Genomic DNA, 23,377 nt, shown 5'->3' with positions numbered 1-23,377 from the left:
AAGGTCCCTTTAAACCTCTATCTCTACTCAAAATAATTCTCATTGCATGGCAAAGTCAGAGCCACTGCTGTTTTATCCAACAGTTTAACAAGGAAGTTGGTTGAAAGGGAACAGAGCACAAGTAATATGGAAACACCTCCATTTGAAAAAAAAATAGGTCATCAGTTGAAACAAAATGACCTATCAGGCACAGGCCTATGGGAGTGGGGAAAGGCCATTAAAATCCAATTTCACAGAACCCATGTGCTAGAAAATCTGGTGCTTTACCTCTATTCACCAAATCTTTTGGATTTTACACTTCTCAATAAATATGAGTTGGTCCACCCTGGACTCTTGAACATTACCTCTCTTTAATTTTTACGCATCAGAGATTCTATGCTATAGATAATATTGTAGTACAGATATAGGGCTCTACACTTGAGATAATAGGAATATTTTTTTCCCCAAGACCACAAAGAACTTGAATTAGTCCTGGACAGAATTTCCAGTTCTCAAGATTATAAATGATACCTGGGCATAACAGAAAATACATAAAACCTGAAGGAAGGAACTTGGGTTCTAGTCTCTGCTTTGCCACTAAATAGATGTGTAAACAGGCTAAGAAGTCATCTCCCTTCTCTGAGTCTCAGCTTCATCTGTTAAACAAAGGGGGCAGATACAATAATCTCTAAGGTGTACAGAGATATAATACGCAATTTTATATTCAATCTCATGGGCAGTTCTTTGGAATCATCCATCCCACAAAGACGTGGTTCACCCTACCCATTTACCCAGGATGCTCTCTCTCAAGAACCCTACCTTGAAGGAGAGGAAAGTACTCTGCAATTCCTTGCCCCCAATTCCAGGGCAAACCAAGAACTAAATGGACTGGAAAAAAGAGGTGGAATTTGTTTAATTTCCTTTGGATCCAATTTCTGTCTTGCTTTGGATCTCCTGCAGCCAGAAGGGATGTGTCTTTGCTACATTTCTAAGAGTTTGCATTTACTAATAAGTAAATAAAGTCAGTAGCCAGACTTCAATTCTGTACCCCTTGATCTTTTTTTTTTTTTTTGGTGAGGCGTTTGGGGTTAAGTGACTTGCCTAGAGTCACACAGCTAGTAAGTGTCAAGTGTCTGAGGTCAGATTTGAACTCAGGTCCTTCTGAATCCAAGGCAAGTGCTTTATCCACTGTGCCACCTAGCTGCCCCTGCCCCTTGATCTTAACTAAGAACTGCTGTGCATTAGAATGTGAAGGTAAGGCCAATTCAGAAGCATGTATGCATGTATGTATACTCATGTAGGAATATGCAATCCTACATAGGAAACACACATGCATACATGCATGAACTTAACCAGTGGCAGGAACCTTTGAAATAAATCATCTACTTCAACCCTTTCATTTTTACAGATGAAGAAACTGAGGCACAGAGAGGGTTGAAGTTACTTGCCAAAAGTCATACAACCACTTAAGGGCTGGAGCTGAGACTCAATAAAACTCATGCCTTCTGACTCCAGGTCCAGGGCTTTCTCCATTACTCACTCCACAATCTTCCCCCAGAGAATAAATGGTCTTCCTCTGTCTGACACAGATAAAAAACATTTAGATGTTGGACAGTAAACAAAACCCTTCCTGTGAAGGAAAACGTATTAATACTTACACGAACAAATTGTGGACAGTTACATGCAACAACTCAGGAAAACAAACAAAAATAAAGAGAGAGATTAAAAAAAAAAAAAGAACCACAAAGAATGTAAAGAACCGAAGCTGTCATTGACCTGATTTGTCAGAGCTGTTGCCTGTGACTGGCGGGATGGAGCAGCTGGGATTAGCCTTTGCGCTGTCCTTGGAAGAACCAGCTTTTTGTTTATTTTTCGATGCCTCAAGCGCTTTGACCTTCTTGGCATGCTTACTTCCTTTGTAGTGGGCCTCGGCCTGGCTCTACAAAGGAGAACAAATCAGGCTCATTTTTTTTGCTACTTTCCATAAACCACAATGGATGATAATGTAGGAAAAAAAAAAAGACACTTTCAATAATAGGCACCAATAGAAGTTTAGAATTCGGTTTACATGACTGTAAGGTGAGAGACTTGTATCTTATTCCAATCAATCAATGAACAAATAAACATTTATTAAGTTCCTTATTATGCTCCAGGTGTTGGAAATATGATGACAAAAAATGAAGCACTCCTTGCCTCAATGAGCTTACAACGAGATTCTAAGTTCCTTGAAAGCAGGGATTGTCTTTTGCCTCTTTTTGTATCCCCAGCTTAATAAATGTTTATTGATCGATTTGATTGGTTTCCATGCTTGGGAGATCTCTCATTTTGCTGGTGTTGTATTCATTCATGGGTCACTGACACAGACTGGAATCTCTACATACACACCCAAGAGATGGTCTTCATTAGCTGGCATATCCCTCCCCTAAATCATCACCTGGTGGCCAATCCCTTGATGACAAATATACACTTCATCACTAGGACCATGCAGTTTATTTACTACGGACCTTTCTAGCTTAAAAGGACTTGTCCCAGTTTGCTTTGCTCATGCCGCTTTTGAGAAAGGTCATCGCCACCCCATGCTGAGAAGGACTGGGGTGCCCAAGATGTGGACCTAACAGATTTCAATGGAGCAGTATTCTTCACAGAGTACAGAACACTCAATGTCTGCTTCTCTCAAGGATTTAAACATCTAGGAAAAGGGAAAACATGGCGGGCCCCAGACAAAACTGTGAAGTCGGTGAATTTGTCTTTGGTGTCCATTTTACTTTTATTGGTGCATTTCTCCCCATTTTTCACAGCCACCGTGGCCTCAAACTGTCTTTCAGCAGGGTGCTCCAGGGCCTGCACTTCTGTGCTTCTTTCCCCAGATGTTCTTACACCATCATCTGAGCCCTTTCAATTTCTCCCTTCTCCCCCTCTGTTGTCAAAGTTGACCTGCTCTGAGTCTCAACCTCCCAGGATTTTTCTCTAATCATAAATTAATAAATTTAGCTATCAGATCCACCAAATATCATAGTAAACAAAATGATCGGTTATGTATTATTCTCTCAACTGCCTCAAATGACCTGAAGTGGTAATTGAGTTCACAGACAAAACAACAACAACAACAACAACAACCTGTAAGTTTTAAAATGAAAGAGATGATCCTGGGGTCTCTAAGTTGGATGGAGCAAGAAAGGAAAGTTATCCTTCAGCTCATTTCTAAAGGAAGCACTGATAGAAGTATGACTTCCCTCCTAGATCAAAGAGAAAGGGATAAGATCAAAGGAAAATGACTGATAAAATCTCCATAATGCCAAACAAACAGCAGGAGACAGAGAAAATAGTTAATGGGTTCATGGACATTTGAGAAACTCACCTCTGACCTAAAAAGACTGCCTTGTCCCTTAACACTTCAGTGTTGGGTGCTAATTTATAGACTGATTAAAAAAAAAATCACAAATATTCTTTGCCATTTCATTTCTAATATACCCAGGAAGCATTTATGGGCATTTTGGTTTGGCATAACCATAGTAGTGAAATGCAGACTAGGGTATAGAGTCCACTAGAGATCATATTATTCCATTTTTAGCACAACTTAATTGCATTGATTTTCTTTATATCTGCAGTATGCACATTGACACCCACATATGCAATGATGCTTCTGTTTACTCATCATTTAATTCAACAAGCATTTATTGAAAATAATAGAGAATAGAGAATATTCTACTGGAGTGTATTTGCGTGTATGCATGCGTGCGTGCGTGTATGTGTGTGTGTGTGTGTGTGTGTGTGTGTGTGTGTGTGTAGCTATCACTGGAGGTGACCAGAGAGTTGGAAGAGAGCTACAGAAGAAGTAGGAGGCAGCATGAAATGGCGAAATGAGCACCAATTTTAGAGTCAAAGGATGGGGATTCAAATCTTCCCTTGGATACCTAGTGTGTGAAGAGTAAACTATAATTTCCCTGGACCTTGGTTTCCTTATCTATAAAATGAGAAGACTGGTCTAGATGGTCACTGAAGTCCCTTCCAATTCTACATCTATGATCCTACCGTCCATAAATCACAGCGCCTGTTCTTGAGGAACTTAGGGAAGAAGTGGTGAGACAATCATAGTACATAAAATGAGAAATACCATGGATGATAATTTATCGGCAAGAGCAAGCTAATTTCAAACCAGAGAAACCTAGATTTGGAAGTCTTGTTTCCTCATCTGCTAAAGAAGTGTAAGTTGAATGAGTTCTAAGTTCCCTTACAGCCCTGAATCTTATGAACCTCTCGAGTAAAGGAGTGACTGTGCCAGGTGAGTCTTGGCTATGTAACTGTTCCTATAGCAGAGTTTTGAGCTTGGTTTCAAGGGAGATGATCAAAATGATGAATAACCCCCCCCCCCATATTTCAAGTAAAAAAGACCATCCATGCAAATACCAGAGAGGGGAGAGAGCAGATAATCATAAAAGTGCTTTAGGGAGAAATGAGAGGAGGCTGGAGAGTGGGTCATGTTAATAATGGAAGACCTTGATCAGCAGGCAGAGAAATGTAAGATTTGATGCCTTGGGTAGGAGAATCCATGATGGGAACTATCTTGATGAAAAATTTCACTCGAGCAAAGCTATGCTTCTAGGAAGAGGGCAAAGAGCTGGTCTGGGAGCCAGAAAGACTTGGGCTCAAGCCTTACCTCTGACACCTGTAGGCTATGTGAGCCTGGCAAAGGGCAGTGCTCTGCTTCAACACCATTAAGCTGCAGGGAAAGGCACTGCCCTGCATCGTTAGAAGAGTGAGATCTGGGGGCAGCTAGATGGCACAGTGGATAGAGCCCTGGCCCTGGATTCAGGAGGACCTGAGTTCAAATTTGACCTCAGATACTTAACACTTACTAGGTGTGTGACCCTGGGCAAGTCACTTAACCCCAACTGCCTCACCAAAAGAAGAAGAAGAAGAAGAAGAGTGAGATCTCTATATGAGTGAAATCACAGGTCTAGTCTCCATCTCCTCTCCCACATCCCTATTCTTCTAGTAGCTCTCCACAAGATGGCTTGGAGGGAGCAAGAGCAACCACCTCAGTGACTAGAAGGCAGCTGCAAAATAAAAATCTAGGTGTGAGCCACTTGTCCTTTGTGTGCTATGCAGATTTGAAGGGAATGCCAATTTTTGTTCTGCTGTTCCCTTTGCTGGACTCGCTGCCAAATAGATGCATTCTCTATTAGACTATGAGCTCTATGAGAGCCAGGACAGTTTTTTTGTTTGTTTGTTTTTGTTGTTGTAGTTGTTGTGGTTGGTTGGTTGGTTGGTTGGTTTTGTAACAACAGCAGTTAGTGTAACGCCTAGCTCACTGTAGGTGCTTAATAAATGCTTGTTGATTGACTAATTGACATGCTCCAGGTTGTTTTTCAAGATTTCATAGCAAGGGGGCGGTTAGGTGGCGGCAGGTACTTCAGATACTTAACACTTACTAGCTGTGTGACCCTGGGCAAGTCACTTAACCCCAATTGCCTCACTAAAAAAAAAAAAAAGATTTCATAGCAAGGCTCAACCACCTAGTCTACTGCAGTGTGGGTTTTTTTGAGCATGTCATCTGATTTTCTTTTACTTTCTTTTTTTTTTTTCTTTTTCTTTTTTTTTTTTTTTGTGGGGCGATGAGGGTTAAGTGACTTGCCCAGGATCACACAGCTAGTACATGTCAAGTGTCTAAAGCCATATTTGAACTTGGGCCCTCCTGAATCCAGGGCTAGTACTTTATCCACTGCGCCACCTAGCTGCCCCTGTCATCTGATTTTCTTGCTTACAAATCTCACTTCAGTTTGTTGGGCATGGATTGCTTGGCTAAGTTGCTGTCATTCATACACTACACATGCAGCCCAGCCACACCCAGCTGGGATAGAATGGGCATCCCTCCAACCTCCCTGCATTCCAAACCCGTGCTGTTAGAGAAACCATTATTTTCAATATGGTCCACAGGGGAGGCAGATGAAGCAGCTCATTATGTTGAACATTATATTTAACTTTCTGCCACAGATCCGCAGAACATTAGCACCACTTGACACCATAGCCTGTCTCTCACCTCTGAAGGGATTGCTCTCTCCTTACTGTCCTGTTTTATATTTCTTTAAATATGTGGTTTGGGGGGGGGGGGACAGCTAGGTGGTACAGTAGATGAAGAACCTGCCCTGGATTCAGGAGGACCTAAATTCAAATCCGACCTCAGACACTTGATACATACTAGCAGGGCAAGTCACTTAACCCTCATAGCCCCAGGGGAAAAAAAAAATGTGGTTTGGGGTGTGTTGCCTCGAATTCTTATGGCAGTTCTTAATTCTGCACATAAATAGCTTAAGGTGTGGGGAGTAACCCCAGTGTTTTATAGCCCAGTTTGTGTTAACACCGGCAGGGCCAGGTGCTTATCAAACACACCATGACCTTAAGGTATCTGTAGACAATCAGCACTTTCCTGCCTTGACTTTTCACATCTACCTTTCTAGAGGTTAATCACTGGTCTAGCACAACTTCTGGATGCCTGTCTCAAGGGCTTTTTTACCTGTTGAGTTAAAGGGAAAATGACAATATTTGGGGGGGGGGAGGGGGGGAGGGGGAGGAAGCATAATCTGACTGTAATTTCCAGGTTTTCTATTTATTTCCTTTATCTTAATCTCTGCCCTAGGCTATAGGGCCTAAGGTTGGCTGAACAGGATTTAAATATGTTCAGATAAAACCTATTTAGATAAAATATAGGGAGAGATACCCAAAGCTGCTACAGGAAAGGCTAACTGAACTTCAACAAATATGACATGGCAATATCTGGTAATAAAATCAAGGTTGTAAAAGTTACTTGAGCACATTTGAAATATATGTAAAAATAGGTGCCTCTATTGAAGGATACATACTAAACAAGTTAATACTGCAATTTGGGGGCAGCTGTGAGGCACCGTGGATAGAATACCAGGACTGGAATCAGGAACTCTTCTTCCTGCATTCAAATCTGGCCTCAGACACTAGATGGGTGACCCTGGGCAAGTCACTTAACTCTGCTTGCCTCAGTTTCTTCATCTCTAAAATAAGCTAGAGAAGGAAATGGCAAACCACTTCAGTATCTTTGACAAAAAATCCCCCCCAAAACCCCAAATGAGGTCACAAAGAGTCAGATGAGATTGAAAAACAGCTGAATGGAATATTGTAATTTAATTGAAACTTCAAAAAAAATTTAGGAAAAGTAAGCTTCTTGAAATGACTTCAGGGGGGATGATCACATCTCAATGGTTTCATATTTAAGAAAAATCAAGAAACAATTTACTTGATCCATGAAAGTACATTGTTTAAACACAGTAGGTCAGATGCTACTAGTGAAGGGCTGGGAAGATTTCAGATTTAAAGGTTCCCGAAATTGCAGTACTCTTGTCCTCTGGAAACCGTTCTTACCCTGGGCACTAAATGGTACAGTATTGCTTTGCTACCCTTTGGCTCGAGAAACTTGTATTACCTTAAAACAAGATCTCAGCCCATGATACCAGAGTGTCATTTCCTCATTAACTGTTTTCAGGGCTCACTGTAGGACTTTGAGTGTCAATTAGCACTTAGCCATGAAGATACAGTTCAGTGAAACTGCATTAAATACCAAGATAAGTAAGATCTCTATAGCCACAATCTACTTCTGCCCATTAGCCAGAACATGAAGGGGATAATGAAATCCAGGCTCTCATTCAAGCTTTTCTATAACTAAAGATTAACTTCTCCTCCTCTCCACCTTCCACTAAAGGTACAGGAGCCACAAAGGTAATCTCATTACAGGTGGAAATGGGAAGGTGTCTGCCACACATAGCTCCTGTGTCCCATTGCCCTAGGCTCCTGGAAGAAAAAGAGATGCTGAATAATAAAACAATCCATGCAACCTGGTTACCAGAGGATCTTTTCATGCAAAAAAATGAGAAAAGAGTGGGGCTAAGGTTCAAGAAAGCTCAAGTCATCCAGGAATAGTGGAGCTCATTATTTGGCCAGGTTAATTTAATTTCAGCAGCTTGTTAAGCAGCAGAAGGCCCCCTCCCCTTCCCCCTCCCCCCAACAACAAGGCCCTGGTGGAGAAGGTAAGAGGCAGAGGCAGGCAACATGGTGCATTCTCATCCATTTCAGGGTACCCCTGGAAGTATGGGGAAAAAACAGGCTAAGGTCTTGCCTGAACCAGGAAAGTATTACTAAGTGGCTCCTCTCTGAAAAGAATCCATAAGGGCAAGGTCTGTGTTTTCTCTAACATTTCTTTATTTCCAGCCCCCAGCATAGTGCTTGTCATACAGAAATATTTGCTGAATCCAGTTGGTTTTGGGGTGCTCTCCTTTGAACTTATTATAGAAGCTGACTTCCCATAAGTGGAAAGTGTGCCTTTGAAAGTAAATGGAGGGGGGCAGCTAGGTGGTGCAGTGGATAGAGCACCGGCCCTGGAGTCAGGAGGACTTGAGTTCAAATTTGACCTCAGACACTTAACACTTACTAGCTGTGTGACCCTGGGCAAGTCACTTAACCCCAATTGCCTCACTTAAAAAAAAAAAAAGTAAATGGTGTTTGAGAATACTTTTTCTACTCTTTGTCCTTCTGCTTGTGTAACACTGTAGGATTTCTTCCCCCAACCTTCCCTACTCTAAAGGTAGGCACTTCTCCAGAGCAAAATGATAGAGCTAAATATATGCTACTTTAGGGGAAAAGCTTGGGGATATTTTCCCATATTTTTTCTATTATATTCTACACACACACACATATATATATATATATATATATATATATATATATATATACATATATACACACACACACACACACCAGAATTTTAAGTAGATGGAACAGAGTATGAACCTAGTAGAAATTATGCTGAATTTGGAGTCAAAGAACTAGGGTTCAAATCCTAGCTCTATCTCTCTTTTTTTCTTTTCTTTTATTGCGGGGCAATGAGGGTTAACTGACTTGCCCAGAGTCACACAGCTAGAACGTGTCAAGTGTCTGAGGCCGGATTTGAACTCAAGTACTCCTGAATTCAGAGCTGGTGTTCTAGCCACTGACCCACCTAGCTGCCCCCCCCACCCCGGCTCTATCTCTTATTACCTGTATGGTCTTGGGCAAATACATCTCTTAATTTTTGTGCCTCAGTTTCCTACCTTAGTAAAACAGGGAGTTGAACTAGATGATCTGAGCTTCTTTCCAGCTCTAAATCCATAATCCCTATAAATGCGGCACTATGCAAGGGCGACCATTTTACCTTCAGGTCTTCCCCTCTGGTATATAAATAGCTGAATCATGAAATGTGGGCAATATTTCCACTAGTGCAGATACCAGCCCCTTCACATCTTATCTTATGTGATTCTCCCTGCTCCCATGTTTTACTATAAATACTCTATGGTGGACCCATCCAAATTGCCACAGACTTTCTTCTTCTTTTGGGGAGAAGGCTGTGTGTGTGTGTGTGTGTGTGTGTGTGTGTGTGTGTGTGTGTGTGTGTGTGTGTGTGTGTGTGTGGAGAGGATGTATATAGAGTTTCTCTCTCTCTCTCTTAAATAATTGCCTATTCCCCTGTAGAATTATATTAGGGTTCAGACAACCAACAGGGGGAAAAATTGTGTGTGTGTATATCACATGTAACCCATATGGAACTGAGAGGAAATGTATATTAATATGATATCATCATGGTCCCCATTGAAAATTATTCACACCATTAAAAATAACCAAAGCATTTCAGTAAAAGCTACCCAGGTGAAATGTAATACTTCCAATAATATATCTTATAGCTTAATATTGTTGTTTTTGTTTGTTCTTCATTTTTTTTTAAGTGAGGCAATTGGGGTTAAGTGACTTTTCCAGGGTCACACAGCTAGTAAGTATTAAGTGTCTGAGGCCAGATTTGAACTCAGGTACTCCTGACTCCAAGGCCAGTGCTCTATCCACTACACCACCTAGCTGCCCCTGTCCTTCATTCTTTTTTGTTTGTTTGTTTGTTTGTTTGCAGGGCAATGAGGGTTAAGTGACTTGCCCAGGGTCACACAGCTAATAAGTGTCAAGTGTCTGAGGCCAGATTTGAACTCAAGTACTCCTGAATCCAGGGCCGGTGCTTTACCAACCCTGTCCTTCATTCTTTTTTTGTTTGTTTGTTTGTTTGTGAGGCAATTGGGGTTAAGTGACTTGCCCAGGATCACACAGCTAGTAGGTGTCAAGTGTCTGAGGCCGGGCTTGAACTCAGGTCCTCCTGAATCCAGGGCAAGTGCCTTATCCACTGTGACACCTAGCTGCCCCCCTGTCCTTCATTCTTGAAGAGGGCCATGACATCAGGGTGGTGTCATGACTTGAAATGAGTGAGGGAGGGCTGTGCAAGGTCATGAACCTCACTCTCTTTTCCAGAGCCATCTGGGCCCAGTGGCAAGATATATATGAGGACAACTGGAAATGGCTCCAGATTGTTTTAAGGCAATTGGGGTTAACACTGGTAGTCACACAGGGTCACACAGCAAGTGTCTGAATTCACATTTGCAATCAGGCCCTCCCAATTTCAAGCCCAGTGCTCTAGACACTGTGCCACCTAGCTGCCCTTTGTAGCTTCATAGATTAATTTATGAAGAGTAAAATAATATCATCATATGCATGCAGTCTCTAAAGATAGACAATGATCACACAGCTAAGGTGTTGGCTTTTGACAAATCTTACCCCTAGCTGCAATTCATAATCTTATGTTATGATAGCTAAAATATTTATAATGTAGTCTATTAGTGATTATCAAAAAAACAAAACCCATGGTACTTAAGAGCCTATCACTTGTTAAATATGTTATCAGACAAAGGCTAAGATTACTGAGTAATAGCTATTAACTGACCATTTGCATTTTTGTTTTAACCTGTAAATATTCTACCTATTAAAATACTCAACAAAATCAAATGTGTCTAAAGCTACAATATGAGGCAAAGGATACACCCAAGAGAAAGACCAAGTCACCAAATTGCTAGTAAAACTTTCTGCTGATATTTGCAAAGATATGGCAATATCAGTGATGACCCACATTTCATTCAATCCTTAGCTACTGAGATCTGCTGAAAACAAACCAACTCAAACAGGACTAAAACTACGATGAACTTTTCAGCACTCTATCTCACAGTCATATTGGTTTCTGATGGATGGTTCAGCTGTAGCTCCCCACTTTGAGCATTCCATAGTAACTGGATTTATGGTGGGCACACATTTAAAATAATGCCAACAAACTCCAAAAATAGGTCTCTCACCGAAGAAAAAAGAAGACAGACGTCCCTTCTACAATGCAAAATCTCTTTGGGATTAATTTAGAAGCCATCCAAAAGTACAAGGGAGAAAAAAAAAGTACAATCTTATGCTGCAGCTGTTTTCAAAATGTCACTATTTGAATAAATGGGTTAGGGATATATTTAATAATCTGAGTTATCAAAAAATTTCCATGTAGGCAAATTAATTCACTTTTTAAAATGAAAGGTCTTTAGCAGTTTTCAAATTAATTTTTCAACTACAGCTTATTAGTTAGCCAGGAGTCTTGATGTTCCTCTTCACAGAATATAATTCACCAATGGAATTACTCCACATAGTGTTACTCTGAAAAGCTGTAAATATAGAACGAGAAGAACCAACACTAAAGAATAAGAAACAATATGATTTGAATAAGGCACTGGAATACATTTGCACTTGAAATGCTAAATTGATATGAATTTTTCTTCAGTCGTCTTAATGGATGAAATTTTGTCCTTACTGTTGAGATGAATTTTATATAATCCATTTGTCATGGGAGGATTATGGGCCCCGGTCACCCCAACAATTCTCTGGGGGGTTCAAGGAACCTTTTCCTTGAAACCTCAGGGGTTTTCCCTTGAAATCAAGTAGGCCTCTCCTTGAACACAATCAAGGACACACACACTCACCTAACGGAGATAAGCGGCACAGATTGAACTGAGCATGCTCCAGGACCATCACCCCACATTCCAGTCCTCCTAAGCATCTGGATGAGGTAATCCAGGAGAAGACCACCTGGAACCGCCCATCAGCAGACTGCTTAGACCCATCAGGACAAAGTTGACACCCACCACCAGATCTCTCACGAGGGATTCTTCCTACCACAGCGCAACGCGGGAAGACCACCAGCCCCTCACCCAATAAGAGACTCTTACCCACCCCTCATCGAAACCCTATAAAATGGCACCCCACAAGTCAGTTGGGGGGAAGCGTTTTGTTCTGGCAAACCCTTCCTCCCGGCCGGTTTCTCTTGTACCCCAATAAACCTGTTCTCTTATTCCTGATTAGGTCTTGTGCGAGAGTGTAATTCTTTACAGAGGAATCCTAAGGACCCACATGCTTTCTCCTATCGGCTCTCCCCATATCACATTTTCAGCTGCTTTAAAGTACAGGTTACTCTCTGCTTAGATTACTGAGATCAATCAAGCACCAAGCAATATTTTTTAAAGCATCTAGTCAAATTCTGGACCACGACTATATAATATGGCCAAGAAGGGAAAGGATGAAGCATTAGGCATGTTGAGCCTGAATCGTGTGGGACACAGAAGCCTCCGAGCATGGATTTGTAGATTATACATTTTATGGCATTATCTAACTCCACATCTTGCCTCTACATACTCACTTTGCATATTACCACAGGTACTTGAAAGTGGTTTTCTTCCTATGGGCACAAATCAGTGAAAGGTTTTTACAACCAGTTTAACACTATTGTGGACTTTCAAGTGGAAAATCTGGCTCAGACTAATTTTAATGTTGTTTATAATCTTTAAGAAAGCCAGAAGAAAAGGAAAACACCATTCCTTGAATATTTACTTTTCTACTTATGCCATCTTTATGATTTATGTATTTCTATGGAGGAGTTCCTTCAGTTTTAGTTTCACAACAGGTAATAATGTCAGTATTGAGGTTGTGCTTTTCTTGTTTTTTTAATATCACATGTTAGCAATCCAGAATAGAATCAATTCAACTCAGCAAACATTTTTCAACCTTCTGCTGTGTGCAAGGAACTGTGCCAGGCACTAGAAATGTCAAGACAAAACCTCCAAACAAACCGGATCCTGTTCTCAAGAAGCTTACATTCTACTTAGAAGTGAAGACTAAAATTTCTAAGACTCGTAATTTCAGACTATGGACTACTTCAGATATAGATGATCATTTACCAGTGGTACATGTATTTGGTTTATGGCTTATGGCCAAGAGTCAAGTTACTATACAGATGCAAATATATGTAACTGTTGCATGCATTCTAAAAAAAAAAGTTTTTCTAAAGCAGATTAAATGGGGGGGGGACCCCATCCCAGTCTAAAAACAACTTGCATAAGGAGGGAGGAGGGATCAGTGAATCAGGATTATTCATAACACATAATACTTAATAAAATATTTCTAAGGAGGCTGGATCCTCACACTTCCAGAAAGATCCCCCATCTCCTAGAAGGACTTGGTGTTAAGTTCTCTCTGGGATCAACTGAATACTAGATACAGCCCTAAATAATGAGCAAATTACAAGAGTTACTTAAGAGCTCAATTTCCAACTTCCATGGACATACTGCCTTTGTAATGTTTACAAGGCTTTTGTTCACACCGGTCATTTCACTGGTGCAATTCTTAAGCTAAGACCATAAAGAGAAGGTGCTGGTCTACACTAGTTGCACAGGTTTCTCACCAGAAGTTCTCTGTACAGATGAAATCACAAGTCTATTACAAATTTTTTTTGCAGCATTATTATTAATATTAGTACTATTAAAATAAAGACTTTATTCACAGTTGCTTAATATTCTCCTTTCATTTGCTTCTTGTTTTTCATAATTATTAAAAATGGAAATGATTTTCCTTGCTCCAAATTAATTTAACATGCTATATTACCCCTTACACATTTTACTTAATAATTTTCAGCTTCTTAGAAGAAGAGGAACTCAGAGTTCCCATTGAATCCCGAGCCACCTTCCAATTTCTTTGGGAGTGAAGTTACATTTCAGGAGGAACATGGAGTGCCATTGTGTGCTTTAAAAAGGCAATTTAACAATTCAGTACTCAAAGACAAGGAATGTAATATAATTCAGACCTTATGAATTGAAGCAATGACTACACAGCTAACTAATTCAAGTCTTCCTGACTGTCTTTTAAATTAGCCTACTAGGCTTCTACACATTAATTTTTAATCCGTCTAGAAGGTATTACATTTACTTCTATTTTCCATTTTGGCATTAAAGAAATTTACATACAAAGCTCTAAATAAATCTAAAATTAGGTTCAGTTTTAGCTCTCCTGACAATTTGATAGTTGAAGCTTAAGGGACGAATGTTAACCATCAGTAGATGAATGTGACAAAATAACTTGCAAAGGACGATGTTTAGCAGATCTGTCACAGGGGTGATTTATGGAATATTTTATGTGGATTATGAATACTTTATCATTTCTCATTATTAGTTTGAAATGAACATTCTCACATTTTTTATCATTTGAGAGGCTCTAAAACAATTTTTTAGATACAGGCATGTTTTTATGAAGCAAAAATAAATTCATCATGTAAATTTAAAAGTAAGTCTCATATGGTTTTTTGTTTTTGTTTTTTTTTACTATTTTTTTTTTTGGTAGGGCAGTGAGGGTTAAGTGACTTGCCCAAGGTCACAAAGCTAGTAAGTGTCAAGTGTCTGAGGCTGGATTTGAACTCAGGTCCTCCTGAATCCAAGGTCAGTGCTTTATCCACTGTGCTACCTAGCCCCCCCCTTTAAAGAAAAAAATTCCAACTATCTGTACTTTCAAACTTGGGAATCCCTTTTAGTTAACTGTGGGAAACTATTGAAGAGAAGAATATAGTTTTAGGTACCATCATATTGACTTTCAGTCTAAGAAAGATTGTTGCTTAAATGGATTAGTAGGCCCAGCTGGAGGTTTTGCTTCCAGCCCATATTTTGTCCTAGGCCAGGTGAAAGATGCAAGATTTATGTGAACTGGAGTTTTTACTGGCCCTCTAACACCAAAACATTCCCTGACCTTCACACTTCAATTCTTTCTGAGTAATGCAATGGTCCTTTTCAAGTCCTATGTTCATATATGAGAGAACTATAACACACACACTTATGTGTATACACACACACACACACACACACACACACAACTACAAAATTTACTGAGAACTGATTCCCCACCCAGTCCCCTCTTTCCCAGACAAATGAATCACCTGGGGCTGACCAATCTTTGTCATTTTCAGACTCTTGATGGACTTATGGACCTTCCCCCAAGCAACTTATCCCCTCCCAATGTTTCCCCACCTTACTCCCTGGACTTTATGTTATTTGTTTTGTTTTTTGTTTTGTTATGGCGGGGCAATGGGGGTTAATTGACTTGGCCAGGGTCACATAGCTAGTAAGTGTCAAGTGTCTTAGGCCGGATTTGAACTCAGGTACTCCTGAATCCAGGGCTGGTGCTTTATCCACTTCGCCACCTAGCCACCCTCAGGACTTTGTTATTATGTAAAAAGGATCCACCTACATTAAGTAGTTTCTATTCAGAGTTAGTAGCATCTATACTTAGGAGCAGTTCTTATTGTTTCTTTTGTGAAAGGTTCATTTACATTAAGTAGTTGTAAGTCACTCTGGAGCAATCTTTTTGTTCTGTTAACCCATAAAAACCCTGTCCTCTCTTCCCAGCTTTGGGTATTCCTAGCTTCCAAGCTTTGTGATAACATGAGCTATAGTTCCACTGCCCCGATTAAAGACCTTATTTCTCCTATATTGATTGTTTCCTGAAGTTCAAGGTTAACAATATATAACATTATATATATATATATAAACCACATACATACATACATATATATCCACTGTTGTGGATCCATCTGGAAGCCCATGTAAACAGTACCTCCTAGGTACAATCCTAAGTAACAGTAACTATAACACAGACTATGTGTGTGTGTGGGAAAAAGGATATATGTATGTATGTATATGTATATATGTATGTGTGTATATATACACAAATAGATATGTTTTACATATATATTTAATATTTCTCCCATATATGAACATAGGACTTGAAAAGGACCATTGGATTACTCAGAAAAAATTGAATTGTGAAAACTAAAAGACCATAACAAAATAGTAAGGCTGGTTATTCAGAGGTGAGCACTATACTTTGCAGCAGCAACCTTTCTGAGTTCATTTAAAAGACAAGTCAATATTGAAGATGAAAAAAATGTCCTTTTGAGGCTAAAATATTTTCATGATATTAGCAAAAAATAACTACAAGTAATGTAGGTGGTTCCCCCTCCCCTACTACTGTGATAATAATACACACAATCTTAATGGAGAGCATACAAGTTCCTATAGTTTGGAAATGACCAATTCCAAATCTCTGGACCAAGCACTATAGAACAAATTTAGATATTTAAAGGACACACACACACACACACACACACACACACACACACACCACAAAGCTTTTTCAACACTGATATCACAATGTCACCATTATTAAGCATTTACATAGTCCTAAGAGAAGAGGGTAAAAAAAAAAGACAATGTCTGCCCTCAGGGAGTTTACATTCAAATGAGGAAGATTGTACACTTATGAGAATGGGGATCAGGTTGCTGCCCTAGTTACTAGAATGGCAAATGAGATTGTAGCAGAGTGGACTGACACTCCATCTAAGAATAATAGCAGAGTTGATTCGTTCATGGTTCCAGAAATGGAGGGGGGTGGGGTGGGGGGGTGGTAAGGGGTACAAGGTATTCCTGCAGGAGGTTGTGGAGAAGAGAGTTGGTGGGAAAAGATGAAGTTAGGGGAGTGAAGAGAAGCATGCTGGGGGTATTCCTGAAATGGAGGACCTGAAGAATCTGTAACCAGTAAGGGTAGGGAGGTGTGTCAGACCCACAGTGGAAATTCCTATGGGGCATTCTCTGATATGGGCCGTAAGATTTTTGAAAATCTGTCATGATTCTAGAGAGACACACAATTGTCAGATCAAATGAAGACCAAATATTATTCTCCTAAGGAAAAGTTCTAAAATGCTTTATTTCAGTTCACTATTCTGTAGTGAGAGGATGAAAGTACTGTGGTTAATTTGATCTATGTAGATACTGATAACCACAATTTTCAGAATTGACTAATTCTTACTTATTCCCCATTCCCAGGCCAATGAATTGCCTGGGGCTAACCAATCTTTGTCAATTCCAGACTCTTGATTGTTTTATGGATCTTCCAAACAAACTATCCCTCTCCCAAAGATTCCCAGACTTACTTCCAGGACTTTAGGTTATTATGTAAAAAGATTCATTAACATTAAATAGTTTCTATTTAAAATTAAGTAGTTTCTATTTGTGAGAAACTTACTTAACCCAAGGGCAGTCTCATAGGTCCCTTTGTTCTGTTACCCCATATAAATCCTGTCCTTGGTCCCCATCTTTGGATAGTCCTACCAATCTTGCTTTTCGATACTTGGAGTTATGGCTCCTCTGCCCCATTAAAGACCTTATTTCTCCTATATTGATTATTTAATTAATTTTCAGGTTGACAATGTCTAAACAGGAAAATTAAAATTAAAATTAAACAGTTTTGTTCTGCCTTTTTTGTTTGTTTGTTTTGCCATTACAAACCAGTCTATCATGTGAATTGAAGACAACTGACTTGAAAGACTTTTAGATAAACACAAAAGCAAATAAAATCAAAAGGAGATGTTTAACAATGGAGGGGGGCAGGGATAAATTAGTTCTGTTACAGTAAAATTATAGTAAAAACCTTTTGCATTTGAATTAAGTGAATGACAGCTGGGATTTGTGAAAAGTCTATAAAATGAAAGATTTGAAAGGAAATAAAATTTTGTTATTTTTTTCAGTAACAAATTAAACCAAGTTCATTCCTTCAAACTCTTGCCTAATAGAGGTCCTTAGGGGCCCTGTTTTAATGAATAGCTAATTATTTTAATTAGCATATCAATTGCTTACGTGTATGCTTCCAAAATACTTAAGGGTACTTGAAAAAGTTTATTCCCAGAAATCTTGTTTATGTTATTAATTTATATTACCTATGAAGAAAAGTTTGCAAAGAGAAGGTAAATTTTACCTGTCTGCATTAGCATAAACCTGAATTAGTACTATCCAAATTAAATAAATGTCTAGAAAGTTAGCTTGAAATGAATAGCTCTCAGTTGCGCTATCTAGATTTTCTTCCAGATAAAAGCTTGTAGAATTGATCATTTTTATTTACTCTTTCAAATTTAAAACTTTGTTGGTCACACTTCAGATTTTGCTAAATGTTCTCCTATAGGGCCCATGAAAAATTATTAATTAAATATAGGGGAAAAAAAACCTACTGAGATTTTTAGTGAAAAAAGGAAGAAGCCATTATACTGGGTTTTTTTATATTTTTAAGTCACAAAAATATAATAAATAATTAAATCATCTCTTTGATGAAATCGACCTTTTCAGCTCCATTTGGATTCTAAGTTGGTCTAAGTGGCCTCCTTGTCTCCAGGTGCTCCCATCTCTATTCTCTCCTAAACTGATAATCCCAAAGCACTTCTGAATTTATCATTCCTCTGCTCAAGAAACATCAGGGGCTCTCAGTTGTCTCTAGGATAAAATACGCAAAAAAAAGGATCAACTGAGATAACAAAGGTAAAGGGTTCTATCAATCTTAAAAGCTATATAAATGCAATTATTAATCATTATTTTATTATCCCTTTTATATGATCATTAATAAAGAAAATAAATCATAAAGAAATAATAAAATATAATAATGGTTATGATGATGATAATAATTAATCTAGGCCTTTGCCTATCATCATAACCATTATTACAAAACAGTTCAACTTTATCTGATAGAAAACCTAGATTCCTTGAAGGTTCACCTCCAGTGTCACCTGCCACACAAGGTCTGCCCTGGTCCCCAACTCAACACCTCCTCCTCTCTTTATGGTCTCTCCTAGAAATCACTTTGCTTATATTTTGCATCTTCTCTGTGCCTATATCATTTCTCCCCAATAGAATATAAAATTCTTGAGGGCAGGAACTGTTTTGTTTTTGCACTTTTATCTTTAGCACCCAGTAGAAGGGCTTAAAAAGTTTGTTGAGGGGCAGCTAGGTGGTACAGTGGATAAAGCATCGTTCCTGGATTCAGGAGGATCTAAGTTCAAATCTGGCCTCAGACACTTGACACTTACTAGCTGTGTGAACCTGGGAAAGTCATGTAACCCTCATTGCCCTCCCCTCCCCCCCCAAAAAAAAGTTTCTTGAATTGAGTTGAAATGGAATGCATGGTTAGAAAAGAATCATGTTGGAAATAAAGTAGATTCTCACATGAATTTTTTTTTTCTATAAGGATTGTGGAGGATTACCCATAAGCCACATATGGCATAACTTCTTTCTAAAAGCAGCCCCCAACCCTCATCTGTAACACCAGCTCACCAAAATAGAGAGAGCCACATTTCCACAAAATACTAATAGGACCAAAAAAAAAGTACATGAAAATTATAGTGGGGTTTTTTTTTTTGTTTTCAATTATAACTCTGTTCTATTTACCACTGTTGATCTGGGGAAATAGAGCTGGGGGGAGGGCCTTTAGAAATCATCTTTTTCAATACTTTCATTTTAGAAATGAGAAAACTAAGACTCTAAGAGATTAAGTGATTTGTCCAATGTCATGCATATGGTTACTGAAATAGCTAGGATGTGCCCTTACTCCTAAATCCAGGGTGCTTTCCACATAGACCTGATTTTTTTAAGCGAACCTCAAATTCCTTATTATTTATCATGACTGCAAAATCAAAAGCTAAAATCTTAGAATACTCTCAGTTTGAATGAAAACATCATTTAAAAAATTGAATTGTAACAAAACCAATGAAACCAAGATTGGAAGGAAAGCAGAAAACTAGGGGGAAATTTTATAGCAAGTGTTTCTGATAAAGGCCTCATTTCTCAAGTATATAGAGAACCAAGTCGAATTTATAAAAATACAAGTCATTCCCCAATTGAAAGTCAAAGAGTATGAATAGGCAGTTTTCAGAAGCAAAAATCCAAAGCTAATTATAGTCATACAAAAAAAATACTCTAAATCACTACTGGTTAGAGAAATACAAATAAAAACAATCCTGAGGTACCACCTCACACCTCTCAGATTGGCTAATAGGACAAAAGTAAAATGATAAATGTTGGAGGGGACATGGGAAAATTGAGACACTAATACACTGTTGGTTGAATTGTGATCCAACCATTCTGGAGAGCAATTTGGAACTATACACAAAAGTTTATAAAACTGCATGCCTTTTGATCCAGTAATACAACTACTAGTCTGTATCTCAAAGACATCTGTAAAAAAAAGGTTAAAGGACATACTAGTACAAAAATATCATAGCAGGTTTTTTTGTGGTGGCAAAGAATTAGAAACTTGTGGTATATAATTATAATGGAATATTATTGTGCTATAAGAAATGATGAGCAGGATGATTTCATTAGGTGAAATGCATATTCTGAAAAAAACAACAATCTGACCTTCCTTTCTTATAGTGTCATTTTCTGCTTGCCCAGATTTGACTTCATTATCATTTTCTTGAGATCTCTAAATAATAACCCTAGAAGATGGCATACCAAATGTCTTTCAACTCCCCCAGAATATCAATATAACAGCACAAAATGGGCTGAAACTGCAGAAAGCTATTGAGATCAGACATGAAGATGAACTTCCAGTCAATGAGGATGACTGAACATGACACCATGTTGTCAAGGGAAAGTGTAGCCTCTTGGACCCTGGCATTTGGGGGGTGGGGAGGGACAATGAGGATTAAGTGACTTGCCCAAGGTCACACAGCTAGAATGTGTCAAGTGTCCAAGGCCAGACTTGAACTCAAGTCCTCCTGAATCCAGGGCTGGTGCTTTATCCATTGCACCACCTAGCTGCCCCCAGATCCTGGCATTTTTAAAGAGGAAGCACTCTCATTTATGATCAAAGTATAGTCCTGCTTAGTCAGGGATCTACAACAGATGACTTCTTGGGGTGTATTTTCAGTCTCAGGATCTGATGACATTCCAAATTTTTCTCTTTCTTCATTTACCTAAATTTTCCCCTTGGTTTCCAATTAATTCAAATCCTACCTATTTTTCTAGGCCTAGCTCAAATCTCAGCTCCTCCAAGGAGCTTTCTCTACTGTTCTCTGAACTCCTAAAGACCTGAAAGTCTATGTACCACACAGTCTAGCAGCTTGCTCATATTCGTCTTTTTTTTTTTTTTTTGGTCATGCAATTGGGGTTAAGTGACTTGCCCAGGGTCACACAGCTAGTAAGTGTCAAGTGTTTGAGGCAGGATTTGAACTCAGGTCCATCTGAATCCAGGGTCTGTGCTCTATCCACTGTGCCACCTAGCTGCCCTCAAGTCTTTTCAGCTATAGTTTTGTGACCACAGCTAGACTAAAGTAGATTGTGAGTTCACTGAAAATAAGGACTCTATCATACATTTCTTTTGTGTCTCATGTATTCAAGAGCCTTTCACTAATGTGTATGAAGCTGAATAAAATGCTTGTGGGTTGATAATGGATTCTTTACCATAAATAAGCCAGGAAGCCCAGAGAAAAAATACTCTTACTGAATGACTTTGCTTCTTCCTACCACCCTTTGAATTTTAGGAAGCCCAGTACAAGAAATGAAGTTACCCTGGACATGGGTGATTTCAATACTTTCCCCCAGATCAGTCACTATCAAATGAGCCCATCTCTATCAGCTGGTGTCTGTAACGGAGCTGAATGGAGGAGAACTTGTAGAGGAAATCTTTCTGATTTGAAGACTATCAGGAATGGAGAAAATTGATATTTCCCCAATGGTAGTCCTTTTTTTTTTAATCATGCCACATACTTCCATATTTCCTACAGTTTTCCTTACTTTACTGAAGAATTTATTTTTATTTTATTTTAGAGATCTTCTAGAACTGGTTTCCTGACCTCCAGGGACAAAAGTTTACTCATTTGTCTTTGTACTTTGTGCATACATTTGGCTCAAAAGGCTGCTCCAAAGAAAAAAGAAAGTGCTTTACTAGACACCTCCAGTATAGGACACTGAGCTTTATTAAACCTATCACCTTCTTTATGACAAGGAAATGAAAAAAAGTTACCACTTCTTATTCCCTTCAGCTTTTCTTTGCTATCTTATTGTCTTACATAAACAATTATCCTGGGCCCTGGATAAAGGAGGACCTGAGTTCAAATCTGATTTCAGACACTTGACACTTACTAGCTGTGTGACCCTGGGCAAGTCACTTAACCCTCACTGTCCCACAACAAACAAACAAAAACCAAAAAAAACACAAACAATTATCCTCCTTCTTTCAGGGACAAACCTTTGAAGACTTAAGTTTTTATATTTAAGGCCAATATCAGCTTATGGAACAAAAGGCAATTTATAGGAAACTAAACATATCTAAACTAAACATATGGGTAGCCAGGTGGTACAATGGATAGAGCACTGGACTTGGAGTCTGGGAGACTTATCTTCATGAGTTTAAGTCTGGCCTTGGACATTTACTAGCTGAATGAGCCTGGCCAAATCACTTAACTCTGTCTGCCTCAGTTCCTTGTCTGTAAATGAGCTGGAGAAGGAAATGGCACTCCAGGATAGCTTTTAAAGGAAAAGCCACTCCAGGATCCATGCCAAGAAAACCCCAAATTGGGTCATGAAGAGTCAGACAGAATTGAAATGACTCAACAACAACAAATAAATATATCTTTTTTTTTTTTTTTGAGTGGGTCAATGAGGGTTAAGTGATTTGCTCAGGGTCACACAGCTAGTTAAGAGTCAAGTATCTGAGACGCGATTTGAACTCAGGATCTCCTGAATTCAGGGGCAGTGCTTTAACCACTGCACCATCTAGCTGCCCTCCAAATAAAGATATCTTAAGTGGAGAATGAACATTTAACTTTAAACTATTCATTTGGGCAATTTACAGGTTATATTCAGGCTAGAAACTCTACTTGACTCTTCATTTAGTGCTCATTGAATTATCAGTAGGATCAGTCAACCCTTCCTTCCACCCCACCCCCGCTCCAAAACCCAACCTAGTGAGATATTATCCTTTTCCTAAGAGATGTGTTCTAGCCAATTATAATGAAAGCTTCCCATGCCAGGTAAAGAAGAAATATACACACGACCCAAAATATGGGACGCAAAGAATATGTCTTCTAGGACAATTTTAGAAGAGGAAGAGAAACAATGACAAAGAATCAAATAATTCTTTGTGGTCTTTTAACAACTCCCATGAATTAATAATTGTTATCAATGTGAAATGGAGTTTTGTACATGAAAAAAAGAAAAGACCTGATACATGTTTTAAAGTTTTTGACAGTGTGCATTCATCAAAGCACCCTAAAGAAGGAATCTATCCCAGCATAATGGAAATAGAGCATAATGTTTAGACCAGATATTTAGACCTGAAATGAAAGCGGTTTAAATTA

The 23,377-nt window shown here is 39.0% G+C and overlaps 1 protein-coding gene across 4 annotated transcripts in view; it reads right to left on the bottom strand.

Moving 5' to 3' along the window:
- Window positions 1–23,377, bottom strand: part of ZNF385B (zinc finger protein 385B) — a 525,190-nt gene that overhangs the window by 51,278 nt on the left and 450,535 nt on the right. For all 4 annotated transcript variants that reach the window (XM_043990458.1, XM_043990457.1, XM_043990459.1 and 1 more), the window contains one exon: window positions 1,756–1,918. In XM_043990458.1, coding sequence (XP_043846393.1) covers window positions 1,756–1,918 — 163 coding nt within the window. The remainder of the gene's footprint in view (window positions 1–1,755; window positions 1,919–23,377) is intronic.

This window comes from Dromiciops gliroides, chromosome 3 (genome assembly GCF_019393635.1).
Source record: "Dromiciops gliroides isolate mDroGli1 chromosome 3, mDroGli1.pri, whole genome shotgun sequence".
Taxonomy (NCBI): domain Eukaryota; kingdom Metazoa; phylum Chordata; class Mammalia; order Microbiotheria; family Microbiotheriidae; genus Dromiciops; species Dromiciops gliroides.
This window is presented reverse-complemented; position numbering and strand designations above follow the sequence as displayed.